The sequence below is a fragment of the Diabrotica undecimpunctata genome, chromosome 3 (genome assembly GCF_040954645.1).
Source record: "Diabrotica undecimpunctata isolate CICGRU chromosome 3, icDiaUnde3, whole genome shotgun sequence".
Classification (NCBI taxonomy): Eukaryota; Metazoa; Arthropoda; class Insecta; order Coleoptera; family Chrysomelidae; genus Diabrotica; species Diabrotica undecimpunctata.
In genome coordinates, this window is record NC_092805.1 from 91,047,637 (window position 1) to 91,072,970 (window position 25,334).

General features: G+C 32.4%; 1 protein-coding gene across 2 annotated transcripts in view; it reads right to left on the reverse strand.

The window, feature by feature from the left end:
- Window positions 1–25,334, reverse strand: part of Trim9 (E3 ubiquitin-protein ligase Trim9) — a 396,351-nt gene that overhangs the window by 62,515 nt on the left and 308,502 nt on the right. For both annotated transcript variants that reach the window (XM_072526279.1, XM_072526278.1), the window contains exon 4: window positions 16,369–16,522. In XM_072526279.1, coding sequence (XP_072382380.1) covers window positions 16,369–16,522 — 154 coding nt within the window. The remainder of the gene's footprint in view (window positions 1–16,368; window positions 16,523–25,334) is intronic.

Genomic DNA, 25,334 nt, shown 5'->3' on the forward strand with positions numbered 1-25,334 from the left:
GTTACATGGACGCAATTTTATTTTTTGATGTGTGGGGGTGGTTAGTATAAGTTTAAGTTCAAGTTTGTGGGGTAGCCACCCTGGAAAAAGGGGAGCAGAGTTTTCGCGCTGTATCTCGTTAATTGGCAACCCTACAAAAAATTTTATAAAATTTAATTTGTAGAAAATTAAATTTTCTACAACTTTATTTGTATTACTTTTTATCGTAAAATTGAAAATAAAAAAGTTATAAACAAAAATAACAAACATTTTTTTTGGGCCTTATAACTTTTTTCCTGGTCATTTTACAATAAAATGACATCAGAGCAATATTATAGAAGACTTTTTATAGTAATTTTCACTATAAATTTGTTAAATTTCATTAATTTTTCTGGATTTTACAGCACTCCGAAGTTGACCGGGTTCTTGAATATACTCCATCTTGGAATCAGGGGTTCAAAGGGTTTTCGCGCTGTACCTCGTCCCCTACAGAAAATTTTATTAGACATTATTTATAGCAAATTAAATTTCCTACAACTTTATTTTTATTATTTTGTATCGTAAAATGGAAAATAAAAAAGTTATTAACAAAAATAACTATTTCATATAAAATCAAAAATTGTTGAACAAATTTTCTGTTGGTCCTTTAGACTCTTTCTGGTCATTTTAGAATAAAAAGACATTGGAGCAATATTATAGAAGGTTTTCAATGAATAATTTTCACTATAAATGTGTTCAATTTCATTACTTTCTGTGGGTTTTACAGCACTCCCGAAGTTGACCGGATTCGTGACTACTCATAAGAATACAATAAAAACGAAGTATGAGGCTTAGTATTTTTCATAATCTATAATTTTATTCATATGATTTATTATTTTGTTAACTTTACTATGATATTATTAGTTTATTACCGACCACCTATGAGGCAGAGTCTCGAGACGCGTTTTTTAATTGGTATCCCCATTAAGCTTTCCACTGACAATTTCCAGGAGAGAAGCATTGAGCATAATTAAAAAGTAGTTTTTCAACTATGATTCGTTCATTTTCTTTAATGGTCCAGGCTGCGGTTTAGAATCTAATTCGGTATCGAAGGTAAATGTTTGCAAAAGAACGGAAGGTAGAACTGGCGTCATTTTGGGTAATTCATATACGAATTCTTCGATCAATTTTAATATTTTCATAATGTCACTGCAGGTTTCACTAGAACAATTCAGGCACACTGCAGAGCATTTGAGGCCTAATTGTCGGAAACCACGCATACTTTCACAGTTTCCCTTGCATCTGCAGAAAATTAATTCAAATAAATGTACAAGTTCGGGGTGTACTGGAATTTTGAAAGTTTTGATTAGTATCCAAATTTTCCATGCTTTTTCCAGCCCCAATCTTCAGGATAGTAGTGTTTCCTGGTGATAAATTTTAACACTGTGGAAACGAACTGCATTTTGTGCTGGTGGAAGCGTTGATAAGTTAAATGTAATTTTGGTCACTGCCTTGGCGAATTGTTTGTATCTCATGCTGTTAGAGAATCATCTTTATTTCGACCATATAGAGAGACAAAAAACTTTCGCCAACGACAGTGGGCAAAGATGGCTGGGCTTCTTAAAATGTTTCTGTAACTCAGAATGAAATTTGATGAATTTAGGTTTGCTGATCTCGTAAGCTACTAATATTGTGTCGCCTCCTGAAAAAGCATGGAGAAACAGCAAATTCTCGGCAATGATACCTCCATATATAAAACTTGAATATAAACTTGACAGTATAATTGATGCGACTTACATCCTTTTGAAGGTTTAAAAAAATTGGACACTTTGGACATACAACATTTCTCTCTTCCTAGTGCCGTGAGCAAGACAAGAATGCCAATGTACGACAGTCACAGAATCATAGGCTTGAAATGCAGTAAGAGCAGAACGAATGATGACTCTATCTGCATCAGATTCAGCCTGGTCGACACTAAAACCCACTTCTGATAGAGCAGTGTTGAAAAGGTCTATTATGTTTGTTTTGTTCTCTTCATTACCAAGAAATTTATCTTGAAATAACATTGGTCCAAGTTACCCTCCCAACACATAAAAAAAAATAAAATTGCCTCCTCTAAGAAATACATGCTAAGCATAAACAATTTAACATTTCAATGGACTATAATTTAATAATTTATAATTTATTATTTAATACTTAATTATTTCATCATTATATATCATCTGCATATTATCAGAATTTCATGTTACTGGTAACTGTGACGTTTATAACGATATCAGTAATATCCAAAATATATTCAATACATTTTGTCATTTATTCTATTTGTTTTATTTGTTCCATTTAATTTATTTCAATTGATTGGACCCTTGTGATCATTTTAATCAATTTAAAAAAAGCGACGAGCTAAATAAAAGTATAACTATTAAATCTATGAAAAAATCTAACGTTAACATAACTCATTCACACTTGACAATGCGGGGGTAACTCGCAATAACTCTAATATTTTAGTACTTCACCATGCACCTGTATATCACGGTGTTAATCGTTGAAGATTTTGTTACCTATTTTAATTCATAATAGGGTATATGAAAGAAGCTCTTTTATAATACTTGTGTTGTTTGAACCATTCTATTAATGTAATGCGTTAGAAGTTGATTTTGTTTACTAGTAACCAGAATTAGTAGAATTAGAAAAAAATTCCGGGAGGCTTACGTTTAACAGTGGGCAAATACAGTCTAATTTATGATGATAATGATGTTTCTAATACCTTGTATGTTTAAAAACCATAAATCATAGTCCATTTACCTCGCTGTTTTCGTTTATCGTAGTTTCCGTCCAATATCCGCGTTGTATCATTTCTGAGTTCTTTAGCAAGTCTTATGACTAGCCTTATGACTTATGACTTAACCCCCATCGTTAGAGGGCCAGAATTTTCTATCGGAGTTCATTCCTCTAGCCGATAGGTAGCAGTTTTCAGGCACCAGAAATCCCTTCTTTCTCCGTCTCTTGTTTTTTACATAACGTACACTCATAAAACGCAATTTATCTGGTGGTTACGCGACACCTTGTGCCTTTGAGGACATGAGAGTTGTGTTCTATTAAGAACCCCTAACTTATTTGTTAGGAAACAGTGAGCATTTCTTAGATCCATTCTGCCGATTTTCATCTATTATGTTTATGTGCTGTTTCTATTTTATTGTGTACTAGCTTAGCTAGTCGTGTTTAATTATATTAAATGTCCTTTGGTAGTACATTTATACTTTTACATCTTGTATAAGTTTTTCTTATTTTGTCATTTTTTGATTTACATAAACTTTCAGTCTCTTGTGTTTCCGCTATTCTTCTTTTTCATGTGCCTCATCCTTTAAGGGCATTGGCGATCATCACGGCCCATTTTACTTTGCCTGCTGTAGTTCTGAAGAGTTCTATTGTCATTTGTCACCGCTTTAAATTTTTCAACTTTCACTTCCTTGTGTAATCAATCGCATCAACTCATATTTTTCATTTCTTAGTATGTGACCAAAGTAGTTCCTTTTTCTCTCCTTTATAGTGTTGAGTATTTTCATTTCTTTTTTCACCTTTCTTAATTTTTCTGTGTTTGTTACCTGTTGTGTCCATGATATTTTCCACATTCTTCGATAACACCAAATATCAAAGCTGGCAAGTCTTCTTTCAGTTGCGTCCGTAACTGTCCAGGCTTCACCTCCATATAAAAGTGTATAGAATGCGTAGCATCTTAAGACTCTAGTTCCCAGTTTTCCATTGCATAATACTGCATTCATCTTATTGAAAACGCTTCTAGCTATCTGAATGCGTCGTTTTATTTCAAGGCTGCGGTCCCATTGTACATTTAGCTCACATCCCAAGTAATTGTATCTGGGTACTTTCTCTAAAGCTTTTCCTTTAATGTAGATTGGTTTGTCTTTAGCCTTGTTCTTAGTGACAATCATGTTTGTTTTTTTTTGTGTTCAGTGCATTTCCTACCTCTTGCAGTACTGCGTAGTGCGATCAACCAAAATTCGCAGCCCTTGTATGCTGTCCGCAAGGAATATTGTATCGCTTGCATATATGAGATTATTCAGTAGTGTTCCGTTAATTTATACGCCTTCATTGATCTCTTTCAGTGCCTCTTTAAAGCACATCTCTTCTGAACACCTATTAAAAAGTAGGGTGGATAGTACATATCCTTGTTGTACTATAGTAATTGTATTTCTTACCGTTATAGTAATCGTATTTCTAAATGCTGCTCCCTTAACTATTCGACTTTCTCTTTTCTGATAGGTATCTTTAACTCTTTTTCTATTTCATTGTATTCACTATGATTCTAATTTTTGAATTGGTGTCGGTTTTACACAGTATTTAAAATTTCACCGTTCATTCATGCTGTTCATGTTGTTCTCCTACGTCTTAAATGTATTTCTTGCATTTCTTCTATCTCGTTTGCTACCTTTTTCGTTATTGCACCAGTGCAGTGTCTAAACTCTCTTGTATAAGAAATCAAACATTTATCTGCATTCCTTTAAATTGATTATAGTACATGAAAGAACGTGATTTTGAAAGATACTGATTAACATAAAAGTATACGTTTCTCGTTCACTTCTACTTCTACAGAGGAGAAATGATTTACTGTACAAAAAAATATTAATGATGAGCTAGCTTAGGACTTTAGAATATACCCAAATTTTATATTAAAACCTGGCAAAACTCGACAAGAAAAAGTTAAGCCCCTGAGGTTGAAAAGTCTGATGTCATTTTTATTGATAACTTTAGAAAAACTGTTCGATAGAGATGGTACATTGGTTGAAAGTCCGATACATCAGGGACAGTATGCTTATATAGCAGGATTCTCTACGAAAACGACATTTCACCACCTCGTACAAACGTTGGAGTACATTCTGGAAAACCAAGAGCTCAAGAAGGAGAATTCGACAACACCTCCTACGAAGTAATCACAAGATCGATTCGACTAAAAGGGATAGACGAAACAAGCTGCAGATGGATAGACTGCATTCTGAGGAGCCGTGTGATATAAGCAACGTTACGGGGGATACAGTGTCAGCACTTGTGGAATCTAGTCACGAATGGACTCATATATAGACTCAGCAACGACATATATCATATCCTGTCATTTAAAGTCACAGGCATAGATATATTGCAAGAAGCTATGACTGTGATTACAGAATCAACTTCAAATGTAAGGCCCTAGAATTTTAAAATCATAAAATTTACCAGGTGGTAAATCTGATGAGTAAAGTGAAGTATCTTGGGTAATACTAGACTTGGAGACTTACTTATAATCAGCAGCTACAATGAATAATAAAAACAAACGGTAACTGCGTTAATGGTAACCACACCCGGTCATGGAAAAATGTGAGGTTTAAAGCCAGACATAAAAACATTTATATCAATATCATGGTAGTAAAATTAACAACTACATATGCATAATTGGTATATTGTCCAAATTGACAGCAAAAAAGTCTCATTCTCAAAATAAGTAAGGTGCAAAGAATTACTTGCTGTGGAATTGCAGAAGCTCTAAAAGGTACACCAACATGGCTATGGAGGTTCTGCTGTACCTCCCTCCTCTCTACATCTTTATAAGTGGATGCGATAATGGTATATTATAGACTGCGAGAAAACGTGAGCAAAGTAATCGTTAGATCAGGACATCATAAATGAAATCAGCGGTACCGAATGGATGATGACTCTGACCATATAGTACTAGAATATAGTCCTAAAGTACCTTTGTTTCAAGAGGACATCTACCCACGAGAGGAATGTGGAAGAGGAAACACAACTCAGGAAGACAGTAGTGGTGGACATCTAAATATTTATATTCCACTAGGAGAATATACCTCTGACTCTAGTCAAGCGACTAAGGTCACGAATGAATGCAAAAAACAACAAACAGAAATGAATGTACATGCCTAAGGAAGACTTACATCCGACGATGGATGAAATAGCTGTTGATGATAATGAATCAAGCGACTATGGGAATTCTCAGAAGCCATAATGTGGACTCTAAGCTAGTGTGGGAATGCTGAGAAAAACTCGACAACCTTGCGGAACATAACATGGTCACAACAGTTAGAGTCATAACAGGCTTCCCTACTAGACATGTGCCAGTCAAAAGACACCTGCATACAACGGAGCTGTTTCAGGGAGACTTGTAGCTTGTAGCAGAGCAGAGCAGAGATCCTGAAACAATCAATCATATCTTGCATGACTGCGAGGACTAGATTGTAGGCCATAAACACTTTTTAAAACTGCCGAGTCCTATACAGCTGGTAGATAATTCAGGAATTCTGGAATCGATATTATGAATAAATGTAAGGATGTATAATAAGCCAATTGTAACAGCACATGGCTTCCGAAAAAAATACATTTTTTATACATGGTATCTAAATAAAAATAAGTTCAAAATTTTACGCAGAACCTAAATATACAATAATATATATGGTCTAACTTAAAAAAAAAAAAAGAAAAGCTGACAACCTCCGATTTTACTGGAAGTCGTAGCAAGCTGTCAATATTTTAAAAGTGTAGATCAGTTACAAAGCAAAATTTGCAAATTCGATTCCGATTACTTTTACAGATAAGACAAACGTTCTGTGTGAAGCAACCTACTTAGTTTAATACACAGTTAAATGTATTTATGTCGTATTCTTTGCATTAGTAGTGTATTTTTTAATACTTATTATATTCATGTAAAATCAAAAAGATTGATAAAATTCTATGTTTGTAAACAATAGTAAAAAAGCATGAAATACTTATCGTAAATAATAATTTTTAGAATTTTTTTTGGTAAACTGTAATTAAGACTCAAATAAGTAAATGACCGACAAGAAAGTTTATTGGAATTTTCTTTTGAAAAGAGCTGTCCCAGAAGAACGAAGTTTTCTTTAAAAAGAAGGTGGACGCGAGAAATTATTGAAGGAGAACCAAGGAATTTAATCAACTTCGTAATTAACTACAAGGAAATAATTATTTTTAATTGAATCACGTCCTTCCTGGAACTTTGGATTACGATTGACAAATTTCTAAGTGCAAGGGGGAACAAAATTAATACTTCGACAGAGTCAACCGATTCTAAATAAAAACTTTATTCCAGAAATTTTATGTGATAAAATATTGCAAAATACAGTTTTCTAAAAAATATCGGCCAGGAAGTTACGACAGTCATACGGAGTTTATCTGACTATCATGGGAATAACTGCAGACATATATTTTTAGGAAGTTGTCCAGTGATGTTAAAACATCAGTGGAACTATAGTACGAGTATAGAACCGGAGTGGGAGTGTAAGTGTTTGTAATGTCTCTAAAGTTAGCATATCCATTTTATAAGGCCGAGTTCAAACCAACACTATAATTTATTGCTAATTTATTACGCAAAAAAAATAATTATTTAAAGTGTGAGGAGTATTTTAGATTAGTAAAAGTTTAACAATACAATATGGACTATATTGTTCTGAAGCTATTTTAATTTAAAATTTATTTTAAATTTAACAATGTTTGTATTTTGAGAACGATTTCCGAAGTGGAAATTGAAACGTCAATAAACGTACTTTAACCTTTAATTGTGGCTTATTCCCATTTAAATAGTAATTAATATAGACTATACCTCGTAGCTGCCATATTATACGGATGTGGTAGTGGAAAATATTATCTGGTCTGTAGCGGAAAATATTATCTGGTCTATGCAAAGAATATAGCAAAAAGCTTTCCAAGCTAAAAGCGAGGGTCAAATGATATATTATTCTTTAATAAAATGTACCAGCACGATTTCGCCAGGAATAAGATTTTCATTGAAGATCATGCAAAAAATTTAGCTAGTAAATTGAACATTATTCAAGAAAATTTAATTAGCAATATAATATGACGCTAAGATAGGTTTAGCCATCATTATTTTTGGGAAACGGTTGCAGCAATATATTGTTTCTTGGCGTAAAGCTTCGGCAATAAATTAGGAATAAATTTCTTGGGGTTCCCTTTTTGGCCGATATCTTGGTTTTTCCGGGGATGTGTTTTGAGCTAGGGGATGATGAGGTAGTTTTTGGGCATCGGTTAATATACTAATCAACAGCAATTAATTAGCAATAAAATTTGCCGCTTAGATGAACCTTGCACTCCTTTTCTTTGCCGAGATATAGCTATGGCTACCCAGTGTTTCTCGGAAATGGCTACAGCAATAAATTTATTCTTTCCGCAATAAATTATAGTGGTGGTCTGAATTCGGCCTTATAAAATGGATATGCTAATTCTACAGACATGTGCTCATCAGTAGATTGACAAAGTGGCGGTAAAATAGCTATACATCATAAGCGTATTCTGTTACTTGTAGCAATGCTTATGACTAAGTATTCACTCCTCAAGCTAATATATGGTCTTTTAATTATTATAAATGTTTTTATTTAAATGCTACTATTTTAAAACCATCTATTTAATTAGGTTTACTGCGTATACAGGGTGTCCAGAAACTCTCCTGAAAAACGAAGACCGGAGATTTCTTAGATAATTTTAAGACAATATAACCCAATTTATAACCCATAGAGTTCTTTGAAGATGACGCCTTGTAAGTAGTTTTTTTAAATAACTCCAGAACCCTGCTATTTAGAAAAATAAAAACTGCTACGATTATTTACTGTGAACAAAACTATAACCTACGTTTTTCATTGTCAAACTCTTGTCAGTTCGTGAAGTTTCTCTTTTAGTTTTTACTTTGTGGCATTCAAACACAATAATTTCAATTTAACAAAAATGGTTTTTACTAATGAGTAATACGTTGATATACATCTAGTTTATTGCGAAATGAGGTGTAACGCTCGAGCAGTAAAGTAGATACGCTGAAAATTTCCCAATTAACAGAAACAAGTTCAGTGTTCCCAAAAAATTAGCGACATAAGCGTCATAATGATGTAACAGCACATCAAGATGTCACTTTAATAGAAGTTTAGGAAAATTTAGAAATTAGCGTTCTAAGACTATGTGTCATATACCCTACAATTTCAAAACCTTCCGAAATATCTTACACAACGAAAATTTATATTATTTCATTTTACAAAGGTACAAGCAACGCTATAAGGAGATTTTCCTGCTTAAAAAATTTTCTAATCGATTTTTCTCGTAAACGGTGTATCCTACCCACTTAAAGTAAGAGTACCTTTTAGTACTAGGATATCTGAAAATTTAATAATCTAGTATTACAAAAGCTTAAAATTTACAAACAAAAAAGTTATGCGTTAAAAGAACCGTTGACCTAACTAAAACGGACGCCTATGAACGGTACTAGCAATTCGCAATTAATGGAATCGATTCAAACCTGGAGGATAAATAATCTTACCAGTTTCAATTTTCTAAATAGAAGCGTTCTTAAGTTATTAAAAAAAACTACTTACAAGGCGCCATCTTCAAAGAGCTCTAGTTACCTTCGGAAGTATTTTCGGGCTAGGTGAATTGGGTTACATCGTCTTAAAATTATCCTGTGGTTTTCGTTTGTCAAGAGAGTTTCTGGACACCCTGTATATGCTAAAAGTAAGATACCTATTGGTCTAACCTTTATTTTCTCCCTTTGGTTACTTTTCTCTTCATTATAATATTTTGGCAGTCCAATTTTCGGTTGCTCATAAAAATTGTTTCTTTCTCAGTACTAAAATGTTCAGTTTATCCATATATACAATTTGTGTTATTCAAATTTTATTGCCTTATTTTTATCAGTTTTTTCAGTACTTATATCTTTAGAAAAATTTAAAATTTAGAAAAAAAAAACATTTACAATATGAACTAGACTAAGATGGGGGGATTTTACCGTTGATTGAATAACCCAAACGATTTTAACGATTTTACCAAAGTTAAAGTTTCAAAGAACTTTCCTATAGAAAATAAAGATAATAAAATTTCAGTCTATCTGCGAAAATATGATTGATATCCGTAAAAATCTTACACATATATTTGATGGTTCGAAAATAGTCCAGGCGGTATTTGTTCTAAAACACCCTCTGTTTGGGAAAGTATGTAGTATTTATTTTCATATTTTACATTTAATATTTTTCATTTTACTGTACTATAATATGGTCTTATTTAATGGTCTATTCTAATTAGTTATTTACTTTAAAATATATTATTTTCTCCTATTCGCTAAAATCTCATTGTTAAACTGGCTTAAACACATGTCTTTTTTTAAGTTCAGAGAATTTGACTTCTTTTGTTATTTGGAAAGTATGTCGCCAGCACACAGAAACCGCTGTAAAGTATCATATTTCAGTGACCATTAAGTTAGATTATCGCCATTCAAAAGCGCCATACAATAGCGCTAATTTATAGGGGAGCACTTGTCCCATAGACACCCTAGAAACGGCAGAGGGTTTTTCTGGCCATCTCAAGACACTTCCTATTGAGACAGCGTACTGAAAACATCCAGTTTATCGGTTACGTCCTATCGAGCCTCGGCGCGGAGCGTTGCGACGTGGTACTATTCTACTGTCTGCTACAATAATTCATACACCAATATTTCAAAAGGTGAGTCTATTCTTTGTACAGATAACAGTAATGAGTTAAAGCCAGCTAATTTTCGTAATTTATTAGCAAAAACAATTTAAAAAGGGTCAAAACTAAATGTTTTTTCAATAATTTTCTTTAGGTATTTAAGTCACATAGAACTTTTAAAATTCGCCCAAAAGTTTTTTCTTACATATATAGCTGTCGATTTATACTTAGCAACGAAAAGGTGGAAAAACGTTGAATTTTTCACATTTTTTTCAAAAACTGTTTAATAAAAAATTTAGCTCACCTTTTAAAGTGTACGCATAGTTAAATAATCATTACTAATAATATTTCAAAGCGATTAAAGCAAAAAACTAGGATTATATACGATTTATCCAACCCAAAACAGATACCGTCTGGTCTAAAACGAATTTATGTATAAAATGTGAAAAATTATTTTTTGCCATAAACGTTTCTTATACATTTTATAGTAAAATGGTTTAAATAAAAGTTGTAGATCATAAAAAGCTCTTTAATTCTGCGAATTCCCAAATTAAAATAATTGAATAATTGACGAGATAATTTAAAAAAAAAGTAATTATTTTGGAAGTAATTCATAAATTTTAATAACTTTGTTTTTGCAGTATAGCATAACTATTTGAAATTATTTTATGAGTATTAAAGTTAATAAGGTATTAAAGTGTGCTAAATTTCAACCAGATCGACTAAATAGTATTATAAGTTATTAAATTTGTTTATCCTTCTTCTTCTTAAAGTTCCATCTCCTATCGGAGGTTGGATATCATAACGGCTATGGTCACTTTGTTGGCTGCTGCTCTGAAAAGTTGTAGTGAACTACAGTTAAACCATTCTCTAAGGTTCCTCAGCCAGGAGATGCGTCTTCTTCCTATGCTTCTTCTTCCTTGGATCCTTCCTTGCATAATAATTCTCAGCAGCTTATATTTTTCTCCTCTGGTTATGTGACCCAAATACTCTAGTTTTCTTCTTTTTATACTGTTCATAATTTCTAACTCCTTATTTAGACGTCGTAGTACCTCAGCATTGGTAATCCTTTGAACCCACTGAATTTTTAATATTCTTCTGTAACACCACATTTCGAACGCTTCTATTTTTCTTATGTGTTGTTTCTTCAATGTCCAAGCTTCCATTCCATATAGTAAGATAGAAAATATGTAACATCTTAGAGCCCTCAATCTGAGATGCAACTGAAGGTCTCTGTTGGTAAGCATTGTCTTCATTTTCACAAATGCTTATCGTTTATCCTGGAAAGTGAATATTATAACATTCTATGACCAATGAAAACCAAGATCGCATTTTTTTGTAAAATCATATTTCTATTATTTTTATTAACATTAATGGCTGAAAATTGTATGGATTTTAAAATGAAGATATTAATTTTACGATCCAGCTTATAGATGGCATAGATAGTAAATAGTAAACAGTTATAACCCGTTAAATCGTAGATGGTACTCATCAAATGCCGCCATGGAAAAGTGCAGGGAACAACTTTCCGAGCCCCGTTTTTTTGAGAACAGAACTTCAATGGCACAAACCGAAGCGCGCTGACAATATTTGCAATATTTCTGCTTCTATGGCACGTAGAACTCGACAAAATAATAGGATCTGTGCTATTTTCCCCTCCCGGAATAATCGAAAAATGCCGTAAAAATAAGTAAAATTTTTCCATAAAAAAGTTATTGAATTTTACTATTATTCCGTAAAAAATATTTAAATTTTATTAATTAATGTACAATATTTATATAAATATATAATATTAATTATAAACTAATATTCCAAATGTGTTTATTTAATATATCTACTACAGTCGTAGTAGTTTTAAACATCCAGTGCAAAATTCATCTAAGAAAATACGTTGGGGTTCTATACAGTTTTACTGGATGTGATAAAACTTCGTCATTTTTCAATCATGGAAAATTTTACTTATAAAATGCACAGCCAGAAATTTTAGATCTGATAAATAATTTGTATGAAGAAAATCCTAATAAGAAGGATCTCATGAAAAATGGATGTGATATTATTTTTGATTTATATTCTGCTGAAATTGATGTTACATATAAAAAATACGATAACATATTGTCATTAAATGAGTTACGCTTTTTACAATTTATAAGAAGTTCGGGAGAAACATTGTTTGAATTGGAAAGTTTGCCATCAACTGAAGGTGCAGGTTATCAGCACGTACTACGCGTTTATTATTAATTACAACTCTGGTTAGGTAAAAAATTGGATGGACCAAATATGGTTGAAAACAACCTAATATCGGTTTTAAACCCACTTACACATTGGATAGTTTGATTCTCGAAGAAACATTGAAACAATTAACACGTTAGTGTTCAACGGTTTGCAAAACTGCAAGATTTGGCTGTAAAAAGCATGTTTAAACCATAGACGTATACCATGCGGTCCATATGTATGGAATAAATTCATTTTTAGCGTTATTATGTACTATGTGAAAAAAAACCTTAAACAGGTCGATTTTTATTCTTAAATTGACAATTTACAGTATGAAAATATTATACCCCTCCAGTACCCCCTTTGAATTATAAGCACTCCCTCGAAAATTTTAAATAAAAAAAAGGTGGTCGTATGGCAGCTTATTAAAAACGGATTTAAGTCTTCTGTTCAGCAATATAAAGATTTTTAAGTTTGATGCAATAATAACTGAGAAAATTAGGAAACCTTAGGTTGAATGAAGATAATAATGTCACATACTATTTACGATGTATTTTTAAATATACTTTACAATTAAATTAAATGTTCAAAATGACCACCATTCCCTTCTTTCTTGAGAATAACCGAGGCGATTTTGGAATTCTCGTACAACATTTTGTACGACCTCGGAGGTTATTTTGTTAATTTCTTCCGTTATCCTAACTTTTAAATCAGTAATACTGTTTGGTATGTTAAAATGTACTTTAGATTTTAAATAACTCCATAATAAGTATTCGAGAGGAGTCAAATTGGCGGATCTAGCCGGCCATTCGATTATTCCACGTCTTCCAATCCACCTATTGGGAAAACCTCGTTAATTTCTAACTATACGTGCAAAATGTGGTGGAGATCCGTCTTGTTGGTAGTAAATAGATCGATCTATATCATTTGGATGATTAAGATCAGGAAAAATCTTCGTAATGTAGGCACTAAAAAGTTAATCAAAAAATCTAGATAAATCTCTCCATCAACTGTGCCCCCAAAAAAATAAGGACCAATAATTTTATTGTTAATGATATCAGCCCAAACGTTAACTTATTTAGGATATTCTCACACATCCAGTGAGGATTTTCTCTAATCCAATATCTACAGTTCTGTTTGTTAACCGTTCCGTTTATATGAAACGTCGCTTCATCAGAAAAAACTATTTTGTTTATGAACTGCAAATCTGCGTTCATTCTATCCATCATCATTTCACAGAATTCTTGCCTTCTATCAGGATCATCTTCATTTAACTCCTGAACCAACTGAACTTTGTAGGGTGGTATTTTTCTTTATGCAAAACTTTCAAAATAGATGATTTACTTACATCAACAAGTTCTCGAGTTGTCTTATGCGGATTTTCTTCAATCTCTAGAAGTACATCTTACTTTTTTTCATCAGTAAATTTAACATTTCTACCTGGTTTTTCAATATTTTTTACATGTCCAGCATAACGAAACTTCTTTTCAATTTTGCTAACTGTAGACTGCGAAACTTGTTGACCAGGGTATTTATTATTAAATATTTCACAAACCTCCTTTTGAGTTCTTGTTTTATTACCATAACAAATAATAATTACATTGTCTATTCTTTAAGTTTCGGACAAATGAGCCATAATTAAATTTAATACTAGCACAAATATTATACTGACGTCTTTTAGTAACTTTAAATACCTAAATGACAGCAGCCTACTAGATTCATATCAATTGTTTATTTGGCTTTTTGACTAATATTTTATTATCTTCAAAGTTTTTTCCCTAATGTTTAGCAGAACAGATACGAAAATACCTGATTATTTCTAAAGTATATTTTAATAGACCAGGCAATATTGCTGATTTAAACGTTGAGATAACGGAAGAAATTAACAAAACAACCCCCGACGTCATACAAAATGTTGTACGAGAATTTCAAAATCGTCTCGGTTATTGTCAAGAAGTGAATAATGGTGGCCAAATTGAACATATAATTTAATTGTAAAAATCAATTATCTCAGTTATGATTGCACAAACTAAAAAAACTTTATTGCTGAACAGATGACTAAAATCCCTTTCTAACAAGGTGCCACACGATCCCCTTTGTAACTTAAAATTTTCGAGGGGGTGCTTATAATTCAAAGGAGGTGCTGAGGGGGATAATATTTTCATACTGTAAATTGTCAATTTAAGAATAAAAATCGATCTGTTTCAGGTTTTTTTCACATAGTACATAATAACGCTAAAAATGAATTTATTCCATACATATGGACCGCATGGTATATTAACATAGACTGAGCAGCCAGTAGAGCTAAGTGACGACACCAACTTTTTTTTTCCTTATTCGTTGTGTCTCTGTCTTATATTAAATAAGTATAGCAGCGTCTCCTTTTTTGAAAAAAAAAAACACCAAATTAAGTAAAAGAAGTAAATGTATTGTAATAACTCATAAATATTATTTATTTATATAAATAATATTCATTTATCAATAAAATTTAAATATTTCTTATGAAATAATAGTAAAATTCATTTTGTTTATCGAGCTACCCCAGTTTTTCTTAAACAACTGTTCTAAGTACCCTAGAAGCTGAGATATTACAAACTTTGTACTACGCTTACAGTTCTTCTCTCCACTTTTCCGTGTCGGTATTTTACGAGTAACATTACTTTACCGGGATATAAGTTTTTATTCCTTCTCCATATATGTTATCTATCAGCTGGATCATAAAATTTAGATCTTTATTTAGAATATGTTTAATTTTCATCTCTTAATGTTAATAAACAATAGAAAGATGATTTTCCTATTGTTCATAGAAGGTTCTTAAAAGGCACTTTTTTTAATTGTGTTTTTTTCACCAGCTTTTCGTTAAGCTTACTTAAAAGCGTGTTATAAAAAATATCAAAGCTATTATAAATGCTTATAAGCTAAAAAGTCAGCTCTTTGGTCGATCTAGTTGAAATTTAGCACACTTTTTTAATTCATTAACTGTTACAATATTAAGTAGTTAATAACATGGCATTATGCAAAAAAAAGTTATTAAAATTTATAAATTACTCCAAAAATAAAGTTCTTTGCAATTATCCTGGTCAATTGTTTATGTATTTTGGAAACTAACCAAATTAAAGAACTTTTGATGGACTACAACTTTTATTTGAAGCATTTTTCTCTAAAATGCATAAAAAACGTTTTACAGGCAAAAATATGTTCACTTTTTAAGATTACTGAAAAAAACGTAAATTGGCTAAAATTCTTTACGGAAGTATCATCAGCTACCCCCCTCATATACCTTTTAGAACCTCCAAATATCCGTTATAAGATTTTTTCAGCTTTTTTTCCATACTGAGATATAGAGCTATTATTACTATTGAAATTCATGAGAGTATCAGGACATGATAGGTTTGAGAGGTAACATTTTGGTTTTTAAGTGTCAATTATATAAATATCAAACATCGAATAACAACTTCTCGTATTTTAAAATTAAGCAATGTAGATTATAAAAACCATGTACATGTAGATTTGGCAAAAAAAATAACATAATATAAAATGGCCTTATCCTATAAATTTTTATTGGCTCGTAATACGATACTTATATAAAATATTTATAATGGCTTAAAATATTTGTTCGTAAAAAATACTAACGCTTTTTCATAGATACCAATTTAGTAAAGATCGTGCTTAGAGATAGAATTAAAAGTAAATTCAAATGCAGCTCAAAATACTTACGTTTTGATTGGATAAAATTTAATTGTTTAATGGCAGTAAGAACGGGGGCATCGTCAAGTGTTAGCTCAAATTGAGGAGATACCTGAGGAACAGACCATTCTTTTAGCCACGAATGATCAGTGTCTACCACTCTATTGATCAACATCGATCCAATCTAAAAATAAAAATAGAAACTTACTAAGTCATCTATTAAAACAATATAGATATTATTATTATAAGAGTTCAAAACAAAGACCTTACTGTTATATTATAGTCTAAGATCCTTTTTAGATCTATGTTCACACTATTTATTTGTTAATCAAACAAAATCAATATTGAATTAAGTACAAAGCATAGGGATGCTGTTGTGGACTTCATCCGTGACATATTCTTCTACCGCTATATCGATGATTGTATATGTGCTATCCCAATAAATAAAATGAACGAAATTTTAGATAATTTTAACAGTTACCATCCAAAACTAAAGTTTACTAAAGAAATTGAACAAAATAATAAAATAAATTTTCTGGATATCACCTTACATCGCATTAATAATACAGTTAAAATTATGTGGTGTATAAAAGAAACATGGTCTTCACGATACCTCAACTATAAATCTCATCATCCATTCTCCCATAAGAAGTCTGTAATTATAAGTCTAGCTGATAGATCTATAAAACTAACAGACCCAGAATACAGACTAACTGCAATAAAACAAAAGCTAACATAAAACATCTAATCGAAACTATTTTCAAATCAAGATTAAATAAATTTTACAACAACACAAATAACAATAAACCCAACAGTATCAAGACTACGTATAAAACTTTTCCGTGTATAAAAGGTTTATGCGAACAACTACCGAATCTTTTAGCCAAACATAACATAGCAAAGCTCGCAAAGCAACAACCTTTTAAATAATAATTCACCAAAAACTCAAAAAATCACATGTTGTTTACAAAATACCTTTTAGCCAAACATAACATATCAGTAGCTCACAAAGGCAACAACCTTTTAAATAAATATTTCACTAAACTAAAAACAAACTCCAAAACTCAAAAAATCACATGTTATTTACGAGATACCATGTATTAACTGTGAAGGTGTCTATATCGGGCAAACCAGTCAACTGCTTCAATCCAGAATTTGTTTTCTCACAAATATGACAAGAACAATATAACTGCGCTCACAAAACATGAAAATGAGAAGAAGCATAAATTAGACTTTGAAAACATCAAAATTTTATAAACCGAGCAAAACAAAAAAAAAAGAGGTAGATATTCGAATGAATAGAAATAAAAAAAATACCAACGCAATGAATGACAAAAAAGATACACAGAACCTAAATAAAATATATTTCAATCTGATTTAAATTATAATAAATATAACACCATAAAAAACTCTTAAAGTATTATCTCCACATATCTCCACTTTACTTTTTCGAAAACACCAACGATACGTTCATATAAAAATAATTATATATTAATGACAGGAAACCGTCAGATATCAGTTATCAATTTTTACTTCTGTCAATGCATTAATCAGTGTCCCGTTTTACGTTTTGGTAAGTTTTTTTTATATATTTTACAATAACTTTTTGTTCCTAATCTTGTACATTTTAGAACCTTGAAAAAGACAAGGGTTCCTGCCGAAACGTTGATTTCAATGGCACAATAAAATCTAGTTGCAAATTTAATATTACTTATTGAACCTAAAACTAAGAAATACTAATTTTATATTATTATATAATATGGTTTAAGAAACTCCGTAAAGCTGTATATACATATTTATAATTTTAGTACAAGATCCCCAATATATAATGGTTTAGATATTCCTGTTAAAAAGGATAACAATATCTGAAACCTACATAATAAATGAGGAACCCTATCAAGGATGTTGAATTTTAACGAGATTCTAAAGATGTATGTTAAATTCTTGAATAATGTAAACGGGAAAGGATAATGCTGTATGTTTATATAATGTCCTACAAAGGCCTAGGGCAATAAAAGTTACATTAAAATTATTTTATAATTCTTTTAGGAGATATTTTAAAATATAAGGGTCTGACTGATATAATGATGGACGGAATCTAACCATTTTTAGTACTATTAAATCATGTTCAAATTGATGCCATTCAGTTGTTTTTACTATTCTTTTCAATTGTATGTGAACTTTTACTATCAAATATCAAGAGACTATGATTAGAATATATATCAGCGACTAAATATGCTCTTACTGATTTGATACAGTTCTTGTGTCTTTTATTCATTAAAAAGTAATATTTTTCAGTCTCTGTTATCTTGTGGAAATTTCTGGCTAATATATTATAGTCTTCGCATTAGTCATTTGAGTTATGTGTTTGTAAGTGTTAAGTTGCTCTTTTGGCAAAATTGTATTTTGTATTTCCCTTTTCCGAATTCTTGTAACGTGCCTTAATTTTGTTGATAATAAGACCGAGCAAATATTTTCTTAAAACAGTCCGACCTCTTCATCAGGCTTATCGGCTGCAGTATACGTCAAATTGATTCTATGCGATATAGGAATGAAACCCATTAAATATAACAAAATGTTTTTTGACAAGAATTGTAACTCTTAATGGGATTCATTATTTCCACAGAAATAAAACATACCGTTTGTAGCAGTGAACTGACCAGAGCCTGACCACCTGATGTTGCTAATATCTAGTATTTATCTATATTTAGTCTTTCGGTAGTCTAATAAAGGCCAGGTCAAAGTATATAGTCTGTCTTACTAAATGGATCTATCTTACTTCAATAAATGTAAGTACAGTAATGTGACCGTGATTTGTCATTAGTAGTACTGGTCACCGTTCTGCGCTTTTAGTATCCGAGACGAGCTCACCACTCTGCTCACATTCCACATAACCTCTATGCGGAAGACTGCAAGCTCAACCGGTCTAGTCCCAAGCTGGACGTGCACTTGAAGGACGTGCCGCATTTTGAACATGAGTGGTGCAGGAGTAGGCTCCTCGGTGGTTATATGTTCAACATGTGAAGTTGGGACTTTATTCCCACCTGCGTTCACGGATTCTCTCAAAGTGGAACAACAATCAGGTGTTCGTATAGCAACACGTGTACGACGGGGAAGGTGAAGCTCCGTGCTATGGGTAGCGTACTACCCTTATCTGGAAACGGACTCGTCGGGGCATTGGGTCTACCATAACATGATAGAAATACCTTCTGCGATGCAGAATAGAAAAACCCACATGCTCCCTTGACCCAAATCGGGGTTTGTCGAATCCATTCATGTTGACATGATACCTTGAGAGAGTAGGCGGTCTGGATGCACTTGGGATTCTAATCCCGTCCGCTGCACAAGACAACAGGCGTGTTGAGGGTCTGCTTTTAGGCCAGATGATCGCATAGTGATACGGTTATAGTTGCTCTTGGAAATGCAATCCAAATTGTAATACCTTCGCCGTTATTTTTATTTCGGGTGTAGTTTAACCTACAATGGGACGGAACGGCGAGTTCGCAAGCAAGCTGAAAGTATTTAAGTAGGCCACATCATTCTCCTAAAAAAAGAACTTAAACTAGGTTTGTAGAAAATACATTATTAATTTTCTATGATTTATACCTATATACGCCTGACATTATAAGTAAAGACAGTAAGCCATAATGATATACTAGAGAAATCTATGTGGATTTTTGGACATATTTATATATAACTATAATAAATACGGAAGAACTATTAACAACATAAGATATGCAGATGACACTGTAGTTAAGCTCTGCTGAAAAACTTTCACAACTACTAAACAAAACACGCAGTTACTGTAAAAATACGGACTAAAAATAAATATAAAAAAGACTAAATACATGATAATTACAAAGAAAACAAATATACAAGCAAACATAAATTTGGGACATGTACATAGAAAGGGTAGAAAAGTAAAATACTTCTGGACCTGGATTTCAGAAATTATGATCAAACAACAGAAATAAGGGCCAGAAATGCGCTTGTAAAAATGAAAACAATTCTCTGCAATACAGACCTTAGATTAGAACTGAGAGTGAGAGCTCTGAGATGTTACGTGTTTTCGATACTACAATATGGACTTAAAAGCTGGACACTAAAGCAAGAAGACTATAATAAGCAGTCATAATACAGTCATTTGAAATGTGGTGTTACAGAAGGATGCTTAGCATGGTCACAGAAGAAAACAAACACAGAAGTATTGTAAGAAATGGGCAACGAATACGAAATAATGAATACAATAAAAGTAAGAAAGTTACAAGATATGAGACAAGTAATGAGGGGATAACGATATGAAATGCTAAGATTGATAATACAAGAAAAGATAAGAGGAGGAAGGAGAATAGGAAGAAGGAGAGTGTTACGAATGAAGAATGTAAGAGACTAGTTTAATGCAGTTCAATAGAACCCGTATATACAGCGGTAGATAGAGTAAAGATAGTGATGATGATATCCAACTTTCAATGGGGAGACGTCTCTTAAAAAAGAAAATAATAAGTTCAACCCTTAGAGAACAAACAAGCGGCTGGTGTATAAGAATTGGATAAAAAGAAAGGATTGGAGAGAAACATTACAAAAACAATAAACATGGAATCAATAAATAACGAACATGATAGAACAAGATACTATCATCATTGCCTCGACAACATTTTATGGAACTTGGCTGCTCTTCAGATCCCTTTGCTGCAAGATGATCCTAGACTTCAACCTCTTATGCGCTTTATTTTTCACCTCTTTGGGCTTCTCACTTTTAGTATTTGTTTAGTTATTTTCTTGGGTATTTTATTTTCCTGCATCCGTGTCACACGGCCAATCTAGTACAATCGTCCAGTTTTTATAAATGTAACAATGTTGATTCTCTATAAGCTGTGCAGATTTCGAAATTATATCGTCTGCGTTAGACATTGTTGTGCTGAATGCCATGCACCTTACAATTTTTCGTTCGAACATATTAAACAGTTATTGTCGCTTTTAGAAAACATCCGTGTCTCTGATGTATATGCTAGATTGGCATCATAAAAGCTTTATATATTTGACATTGTTTTTTCTTTAGTATTCTCAGGTATTTAAATAGTCCATTGTATGCTTCACCTGCAATATGTATTCTTCCTTTAATTGTCTTACTTATATTTCTAACGTAATTAGCTAACCGAGATGACCTCTTTTGGAGGTATCTTAGTTCTGCTGATTTGTTAGTGGATAGCTATTTTGTTTTGCTGTCATTAATTTTTAGGCCAGTGCTCTGAGCTGCACTTTCTGTCAAGTTAAATGTTTCTGTCACGTATTTTCTACTTCGAACTATGTCTACTTGATGTTCTTTATCAAAATATTCTGTTACCGCTGTACTTATTTTACTGTTTATCTAAAGAGTTTTTGTATGTGTTTCTTCATTTACATGATTTGTAAATGGGTTTGACCCCTCCCCCCAATTTAAGGTTAGCACCGGCAATGGTTCCTGCTGAGCTACTTAATCCTTCCTTAAGTTACTCAAAACACTCAAATTACATCCAAAGTTTTATAGAACAAGTATTATTGAGAGAGATATAGAGATTAATAAAATTAATAAGATTAATAAAATTAAATTAAAACAAGATTAATAAAATTTACTGTATAATCCATTAATTGACCATGAAAAAATGAAACATGTAAAACATCATAACAATTATTTGTTTAGCAGAAAACTTGTGGGCAACTTGTCTAAGAGTGATTTAAATAGAAACCGGTAGAGCCTATATCCTATTCTAAAATTTATTACCAGGTATAAATTGAAAATTGCTCTTTTGAGATATATATGCATAAATGATGCACAATTAGTATTAACGACCATAATGAAATGATAATAGGCATAAAGTACAGCAAAATGTTGATGATACCTGGGTGATTAGGACACAATAATAACCAAATAAACTAAAATTACCCTTATATCTCTAAATAAAATAATTTTATACCATATAAGAGCTGTCAAAGGTTATGAAACAAATTGCGACATAAAAGGGGGAGAATATGGACATATTCATTACATGAACCGTATAACAATTCGGTAACGGTTTTTCTATGGTTAGTATTCTTTTTAGTTAGTAATGTATTACTACAAACCTCTGACATCAGTTCAGCTTTTAAATAAGTTGGTTGGGCTGGGCATTGAAGTAAGATGCGAAACTAAACCAAAATAGTGAAGATGACCACAAAAGATCAATAAATTCAAAATTTGGTAATAAAATTCTAGTGTAAAATTATAATCAAATCTAAATATATAAATATCTTTGCATTATTAAAATGCACAGTACTAATACTATATAGAAATACAATCTAAACAACATGCTACGGCTAAACGGTTTTCAAAAATTTCAGGAAGTACCTACCTAAAAATAATCTTTTAGCAAACTACAATAGGGAAACCAACAATCCTACTACAACTACCTACTGGCCTACTGACAGAAATAAAATACCAGATCTGGTAGATTTTGGTATCACTATGGGTTTACCAAACAACAACTTGAGGGCTTCTTCTTGATATGATCTGTCTTTTGATCATTCTCCTGTTTTAATAGAAGTACGGAAATCCTTTACAGAATATCATCTGCTACATTAACTAACAAATCCACAAACTGGGAATAATTCAGACAGTTACTAATTAATAAATTAGAACTGAGGACTTGGAACTATACAGGAAAAAAAAATAAAGAAGTGAAAAGAAAAGTGGCAAATGAAAAAAATGAAAGATGGGAAAAAACATGCACAGAGATAGAACAGCACATAGGAGGAACGAGAAATTCAGAGTCATGGCGCATCTTAAAGTCGCTCCAAAGAAATAAGACAGAGAAAATCAAGATCGGTCAAATCAAAGAAAACGAATGGCAAGAATACTATAAAAAATTGCTAACCGAAGACCGCCCCGAATTCAAAGAATCAGAAATAGACGGAATAGAAATCTACACACATGACGAAATCGAATTAAGCCTAGCTGAGGTAAAAAGAACGATCAAAACTCTAAAGAACAAAAAAGCAGAAGGTCCCGGCGGAATGCCAAATGAATTGATAAAAAAAAACGGATCGGAAAAGTTATTCCGTATGATACATAAAATGTTTGAGAGACCACTGAATGGAGAAGACTTACCGGAAGAATGGACCCAAGCATATATGACATCAATATACAAGAAAGGAAATAGAAAAAACTGCGAAAACTATCGGGGAATCAGCATTATATCGACTATAGGCAGACTGTATGGAAAGACCATAAAGAAAAAATTAGAAATATATATACAAGATAAAATCGGAGAAAACCCGGCAGGTTTCACAGCGGGGAAAGCATGCTTAGATCACATTTACACGGTCTAACAACTAATAGAAAAAAGAATGACCAAAAATAGATCCGTCCATCTGGCTTTTGTTGATCTTAAGAAGGCATATGACTTAATACCTAGAACCAAGCTATGGGAAGCAATGGAAGACATCGAAGTTCCACGAAGATTAATAAACGCGGTAAAAGCACTCTACAAGAATATCGAAGTAGCTATCAAAACGGACAATAGAATATGCAGTCCATTTAAGACGACAAAGGGACTACTACAGGGTTGCTCCACATCCCCCACCATGTTCAAAATATTCCTGGAAAAAACCCTGAAACAGTGGAAAAGAAAGTGCGAAGGAATGGGTATACCAGTAAGGAACGAATATCTATATACGCTAAGTTTTGCCGACGACCAAATAGTGATCGCACAAGACGAGGATGACGAGGATCGCAGGAATATACAAAGAATGGGATGGAAATAAACCTAGAGAAAACTGAATACCAACGGAGAATACAGAAATAAAACAGCTGGAAATAGACGAAGGTAAACAAATCAAAGGAACAGACAAATACAAGTATTTAGGTTTCATAATATCAAACAAAGGAACAACGGAGGAAGATATAAAAAATAGACTAGGACAAACAAGAGACTGCATACGAAAATTGAACCCGGTACTATGGGATAAGAACATCAGCATGAAAACAAAGAAAAAAATATATAATACCATGACAAGAAGTATTCTCACTTATGGGTGTGAAAATTGGACAATAAATAAGAAAACCAAAAACAAAATAAGAGCAACAGAGATGGAATTCCTAAGGAGAAGCTGCAGAGTAACAAGAAGAGATAGAATAAATAACATGGAGATTAAGAGGAGAATGGGAATGAACTCCGACATAATAGACTACATCGAACAGAAGAGGTTAACCTGGTACGGACATGTCAGAAGAACAGACCAAAATCGGTGGATAAATAGAATAACAGAGTGGAGCCCTATAGGAAGAAGAAAGAGAGGCTGATCCCGAAGATCTTTCAGAGATGAAGTGGACGAAGCAATGAGTAGAAGAAACCTACAGGAAGGGGACTGGCTAAACAGAAAAAATTGGAGAAAACGGTTGAGTGAAGGAATACAGTGAAAACTGTGGAAATCCTTGTATATATATAGAACTAAATAAGTATCTTAGTACAAACAAACCTGGAAATTGACAATGCCACAGAAAAACTTAACAAATCCATACAAGAATCTGCATGAGAAACAACGACAATCAAGAAAACAAACCGCCTTACTCATGAACTACCCAATAAAATCAAATAAAAAATTATTAAGAAACGAATATTAAGGCGTAGATGGCAGCTGACAAGAGCACCACAATACAAGACCAATCTGAATAGAGCTGCAGTATAGTTAAAAACGTTATTAAATACCGAATATTCACTCTGGAAAGCAACCAGGCAAATAGAACGTCTTTAATTCTCCACCAATCCGCACTGAAGATGTCGCATGGGCAAAAAGCAATATATAGAGAAAGCCGAAATTATACTGAACATCGTAAAAGGGTTTTTCAGCCTTTTCAGCCAGTGAATATCATTCACACTAAATTAAACCCCAAAAAGTCTCTTGGGTATAACCTAATTCCTGTAAGAATCTTAAATCTTAAGAAAAGCCCTAATTTATTTTACACAACTGTATAACTCCTA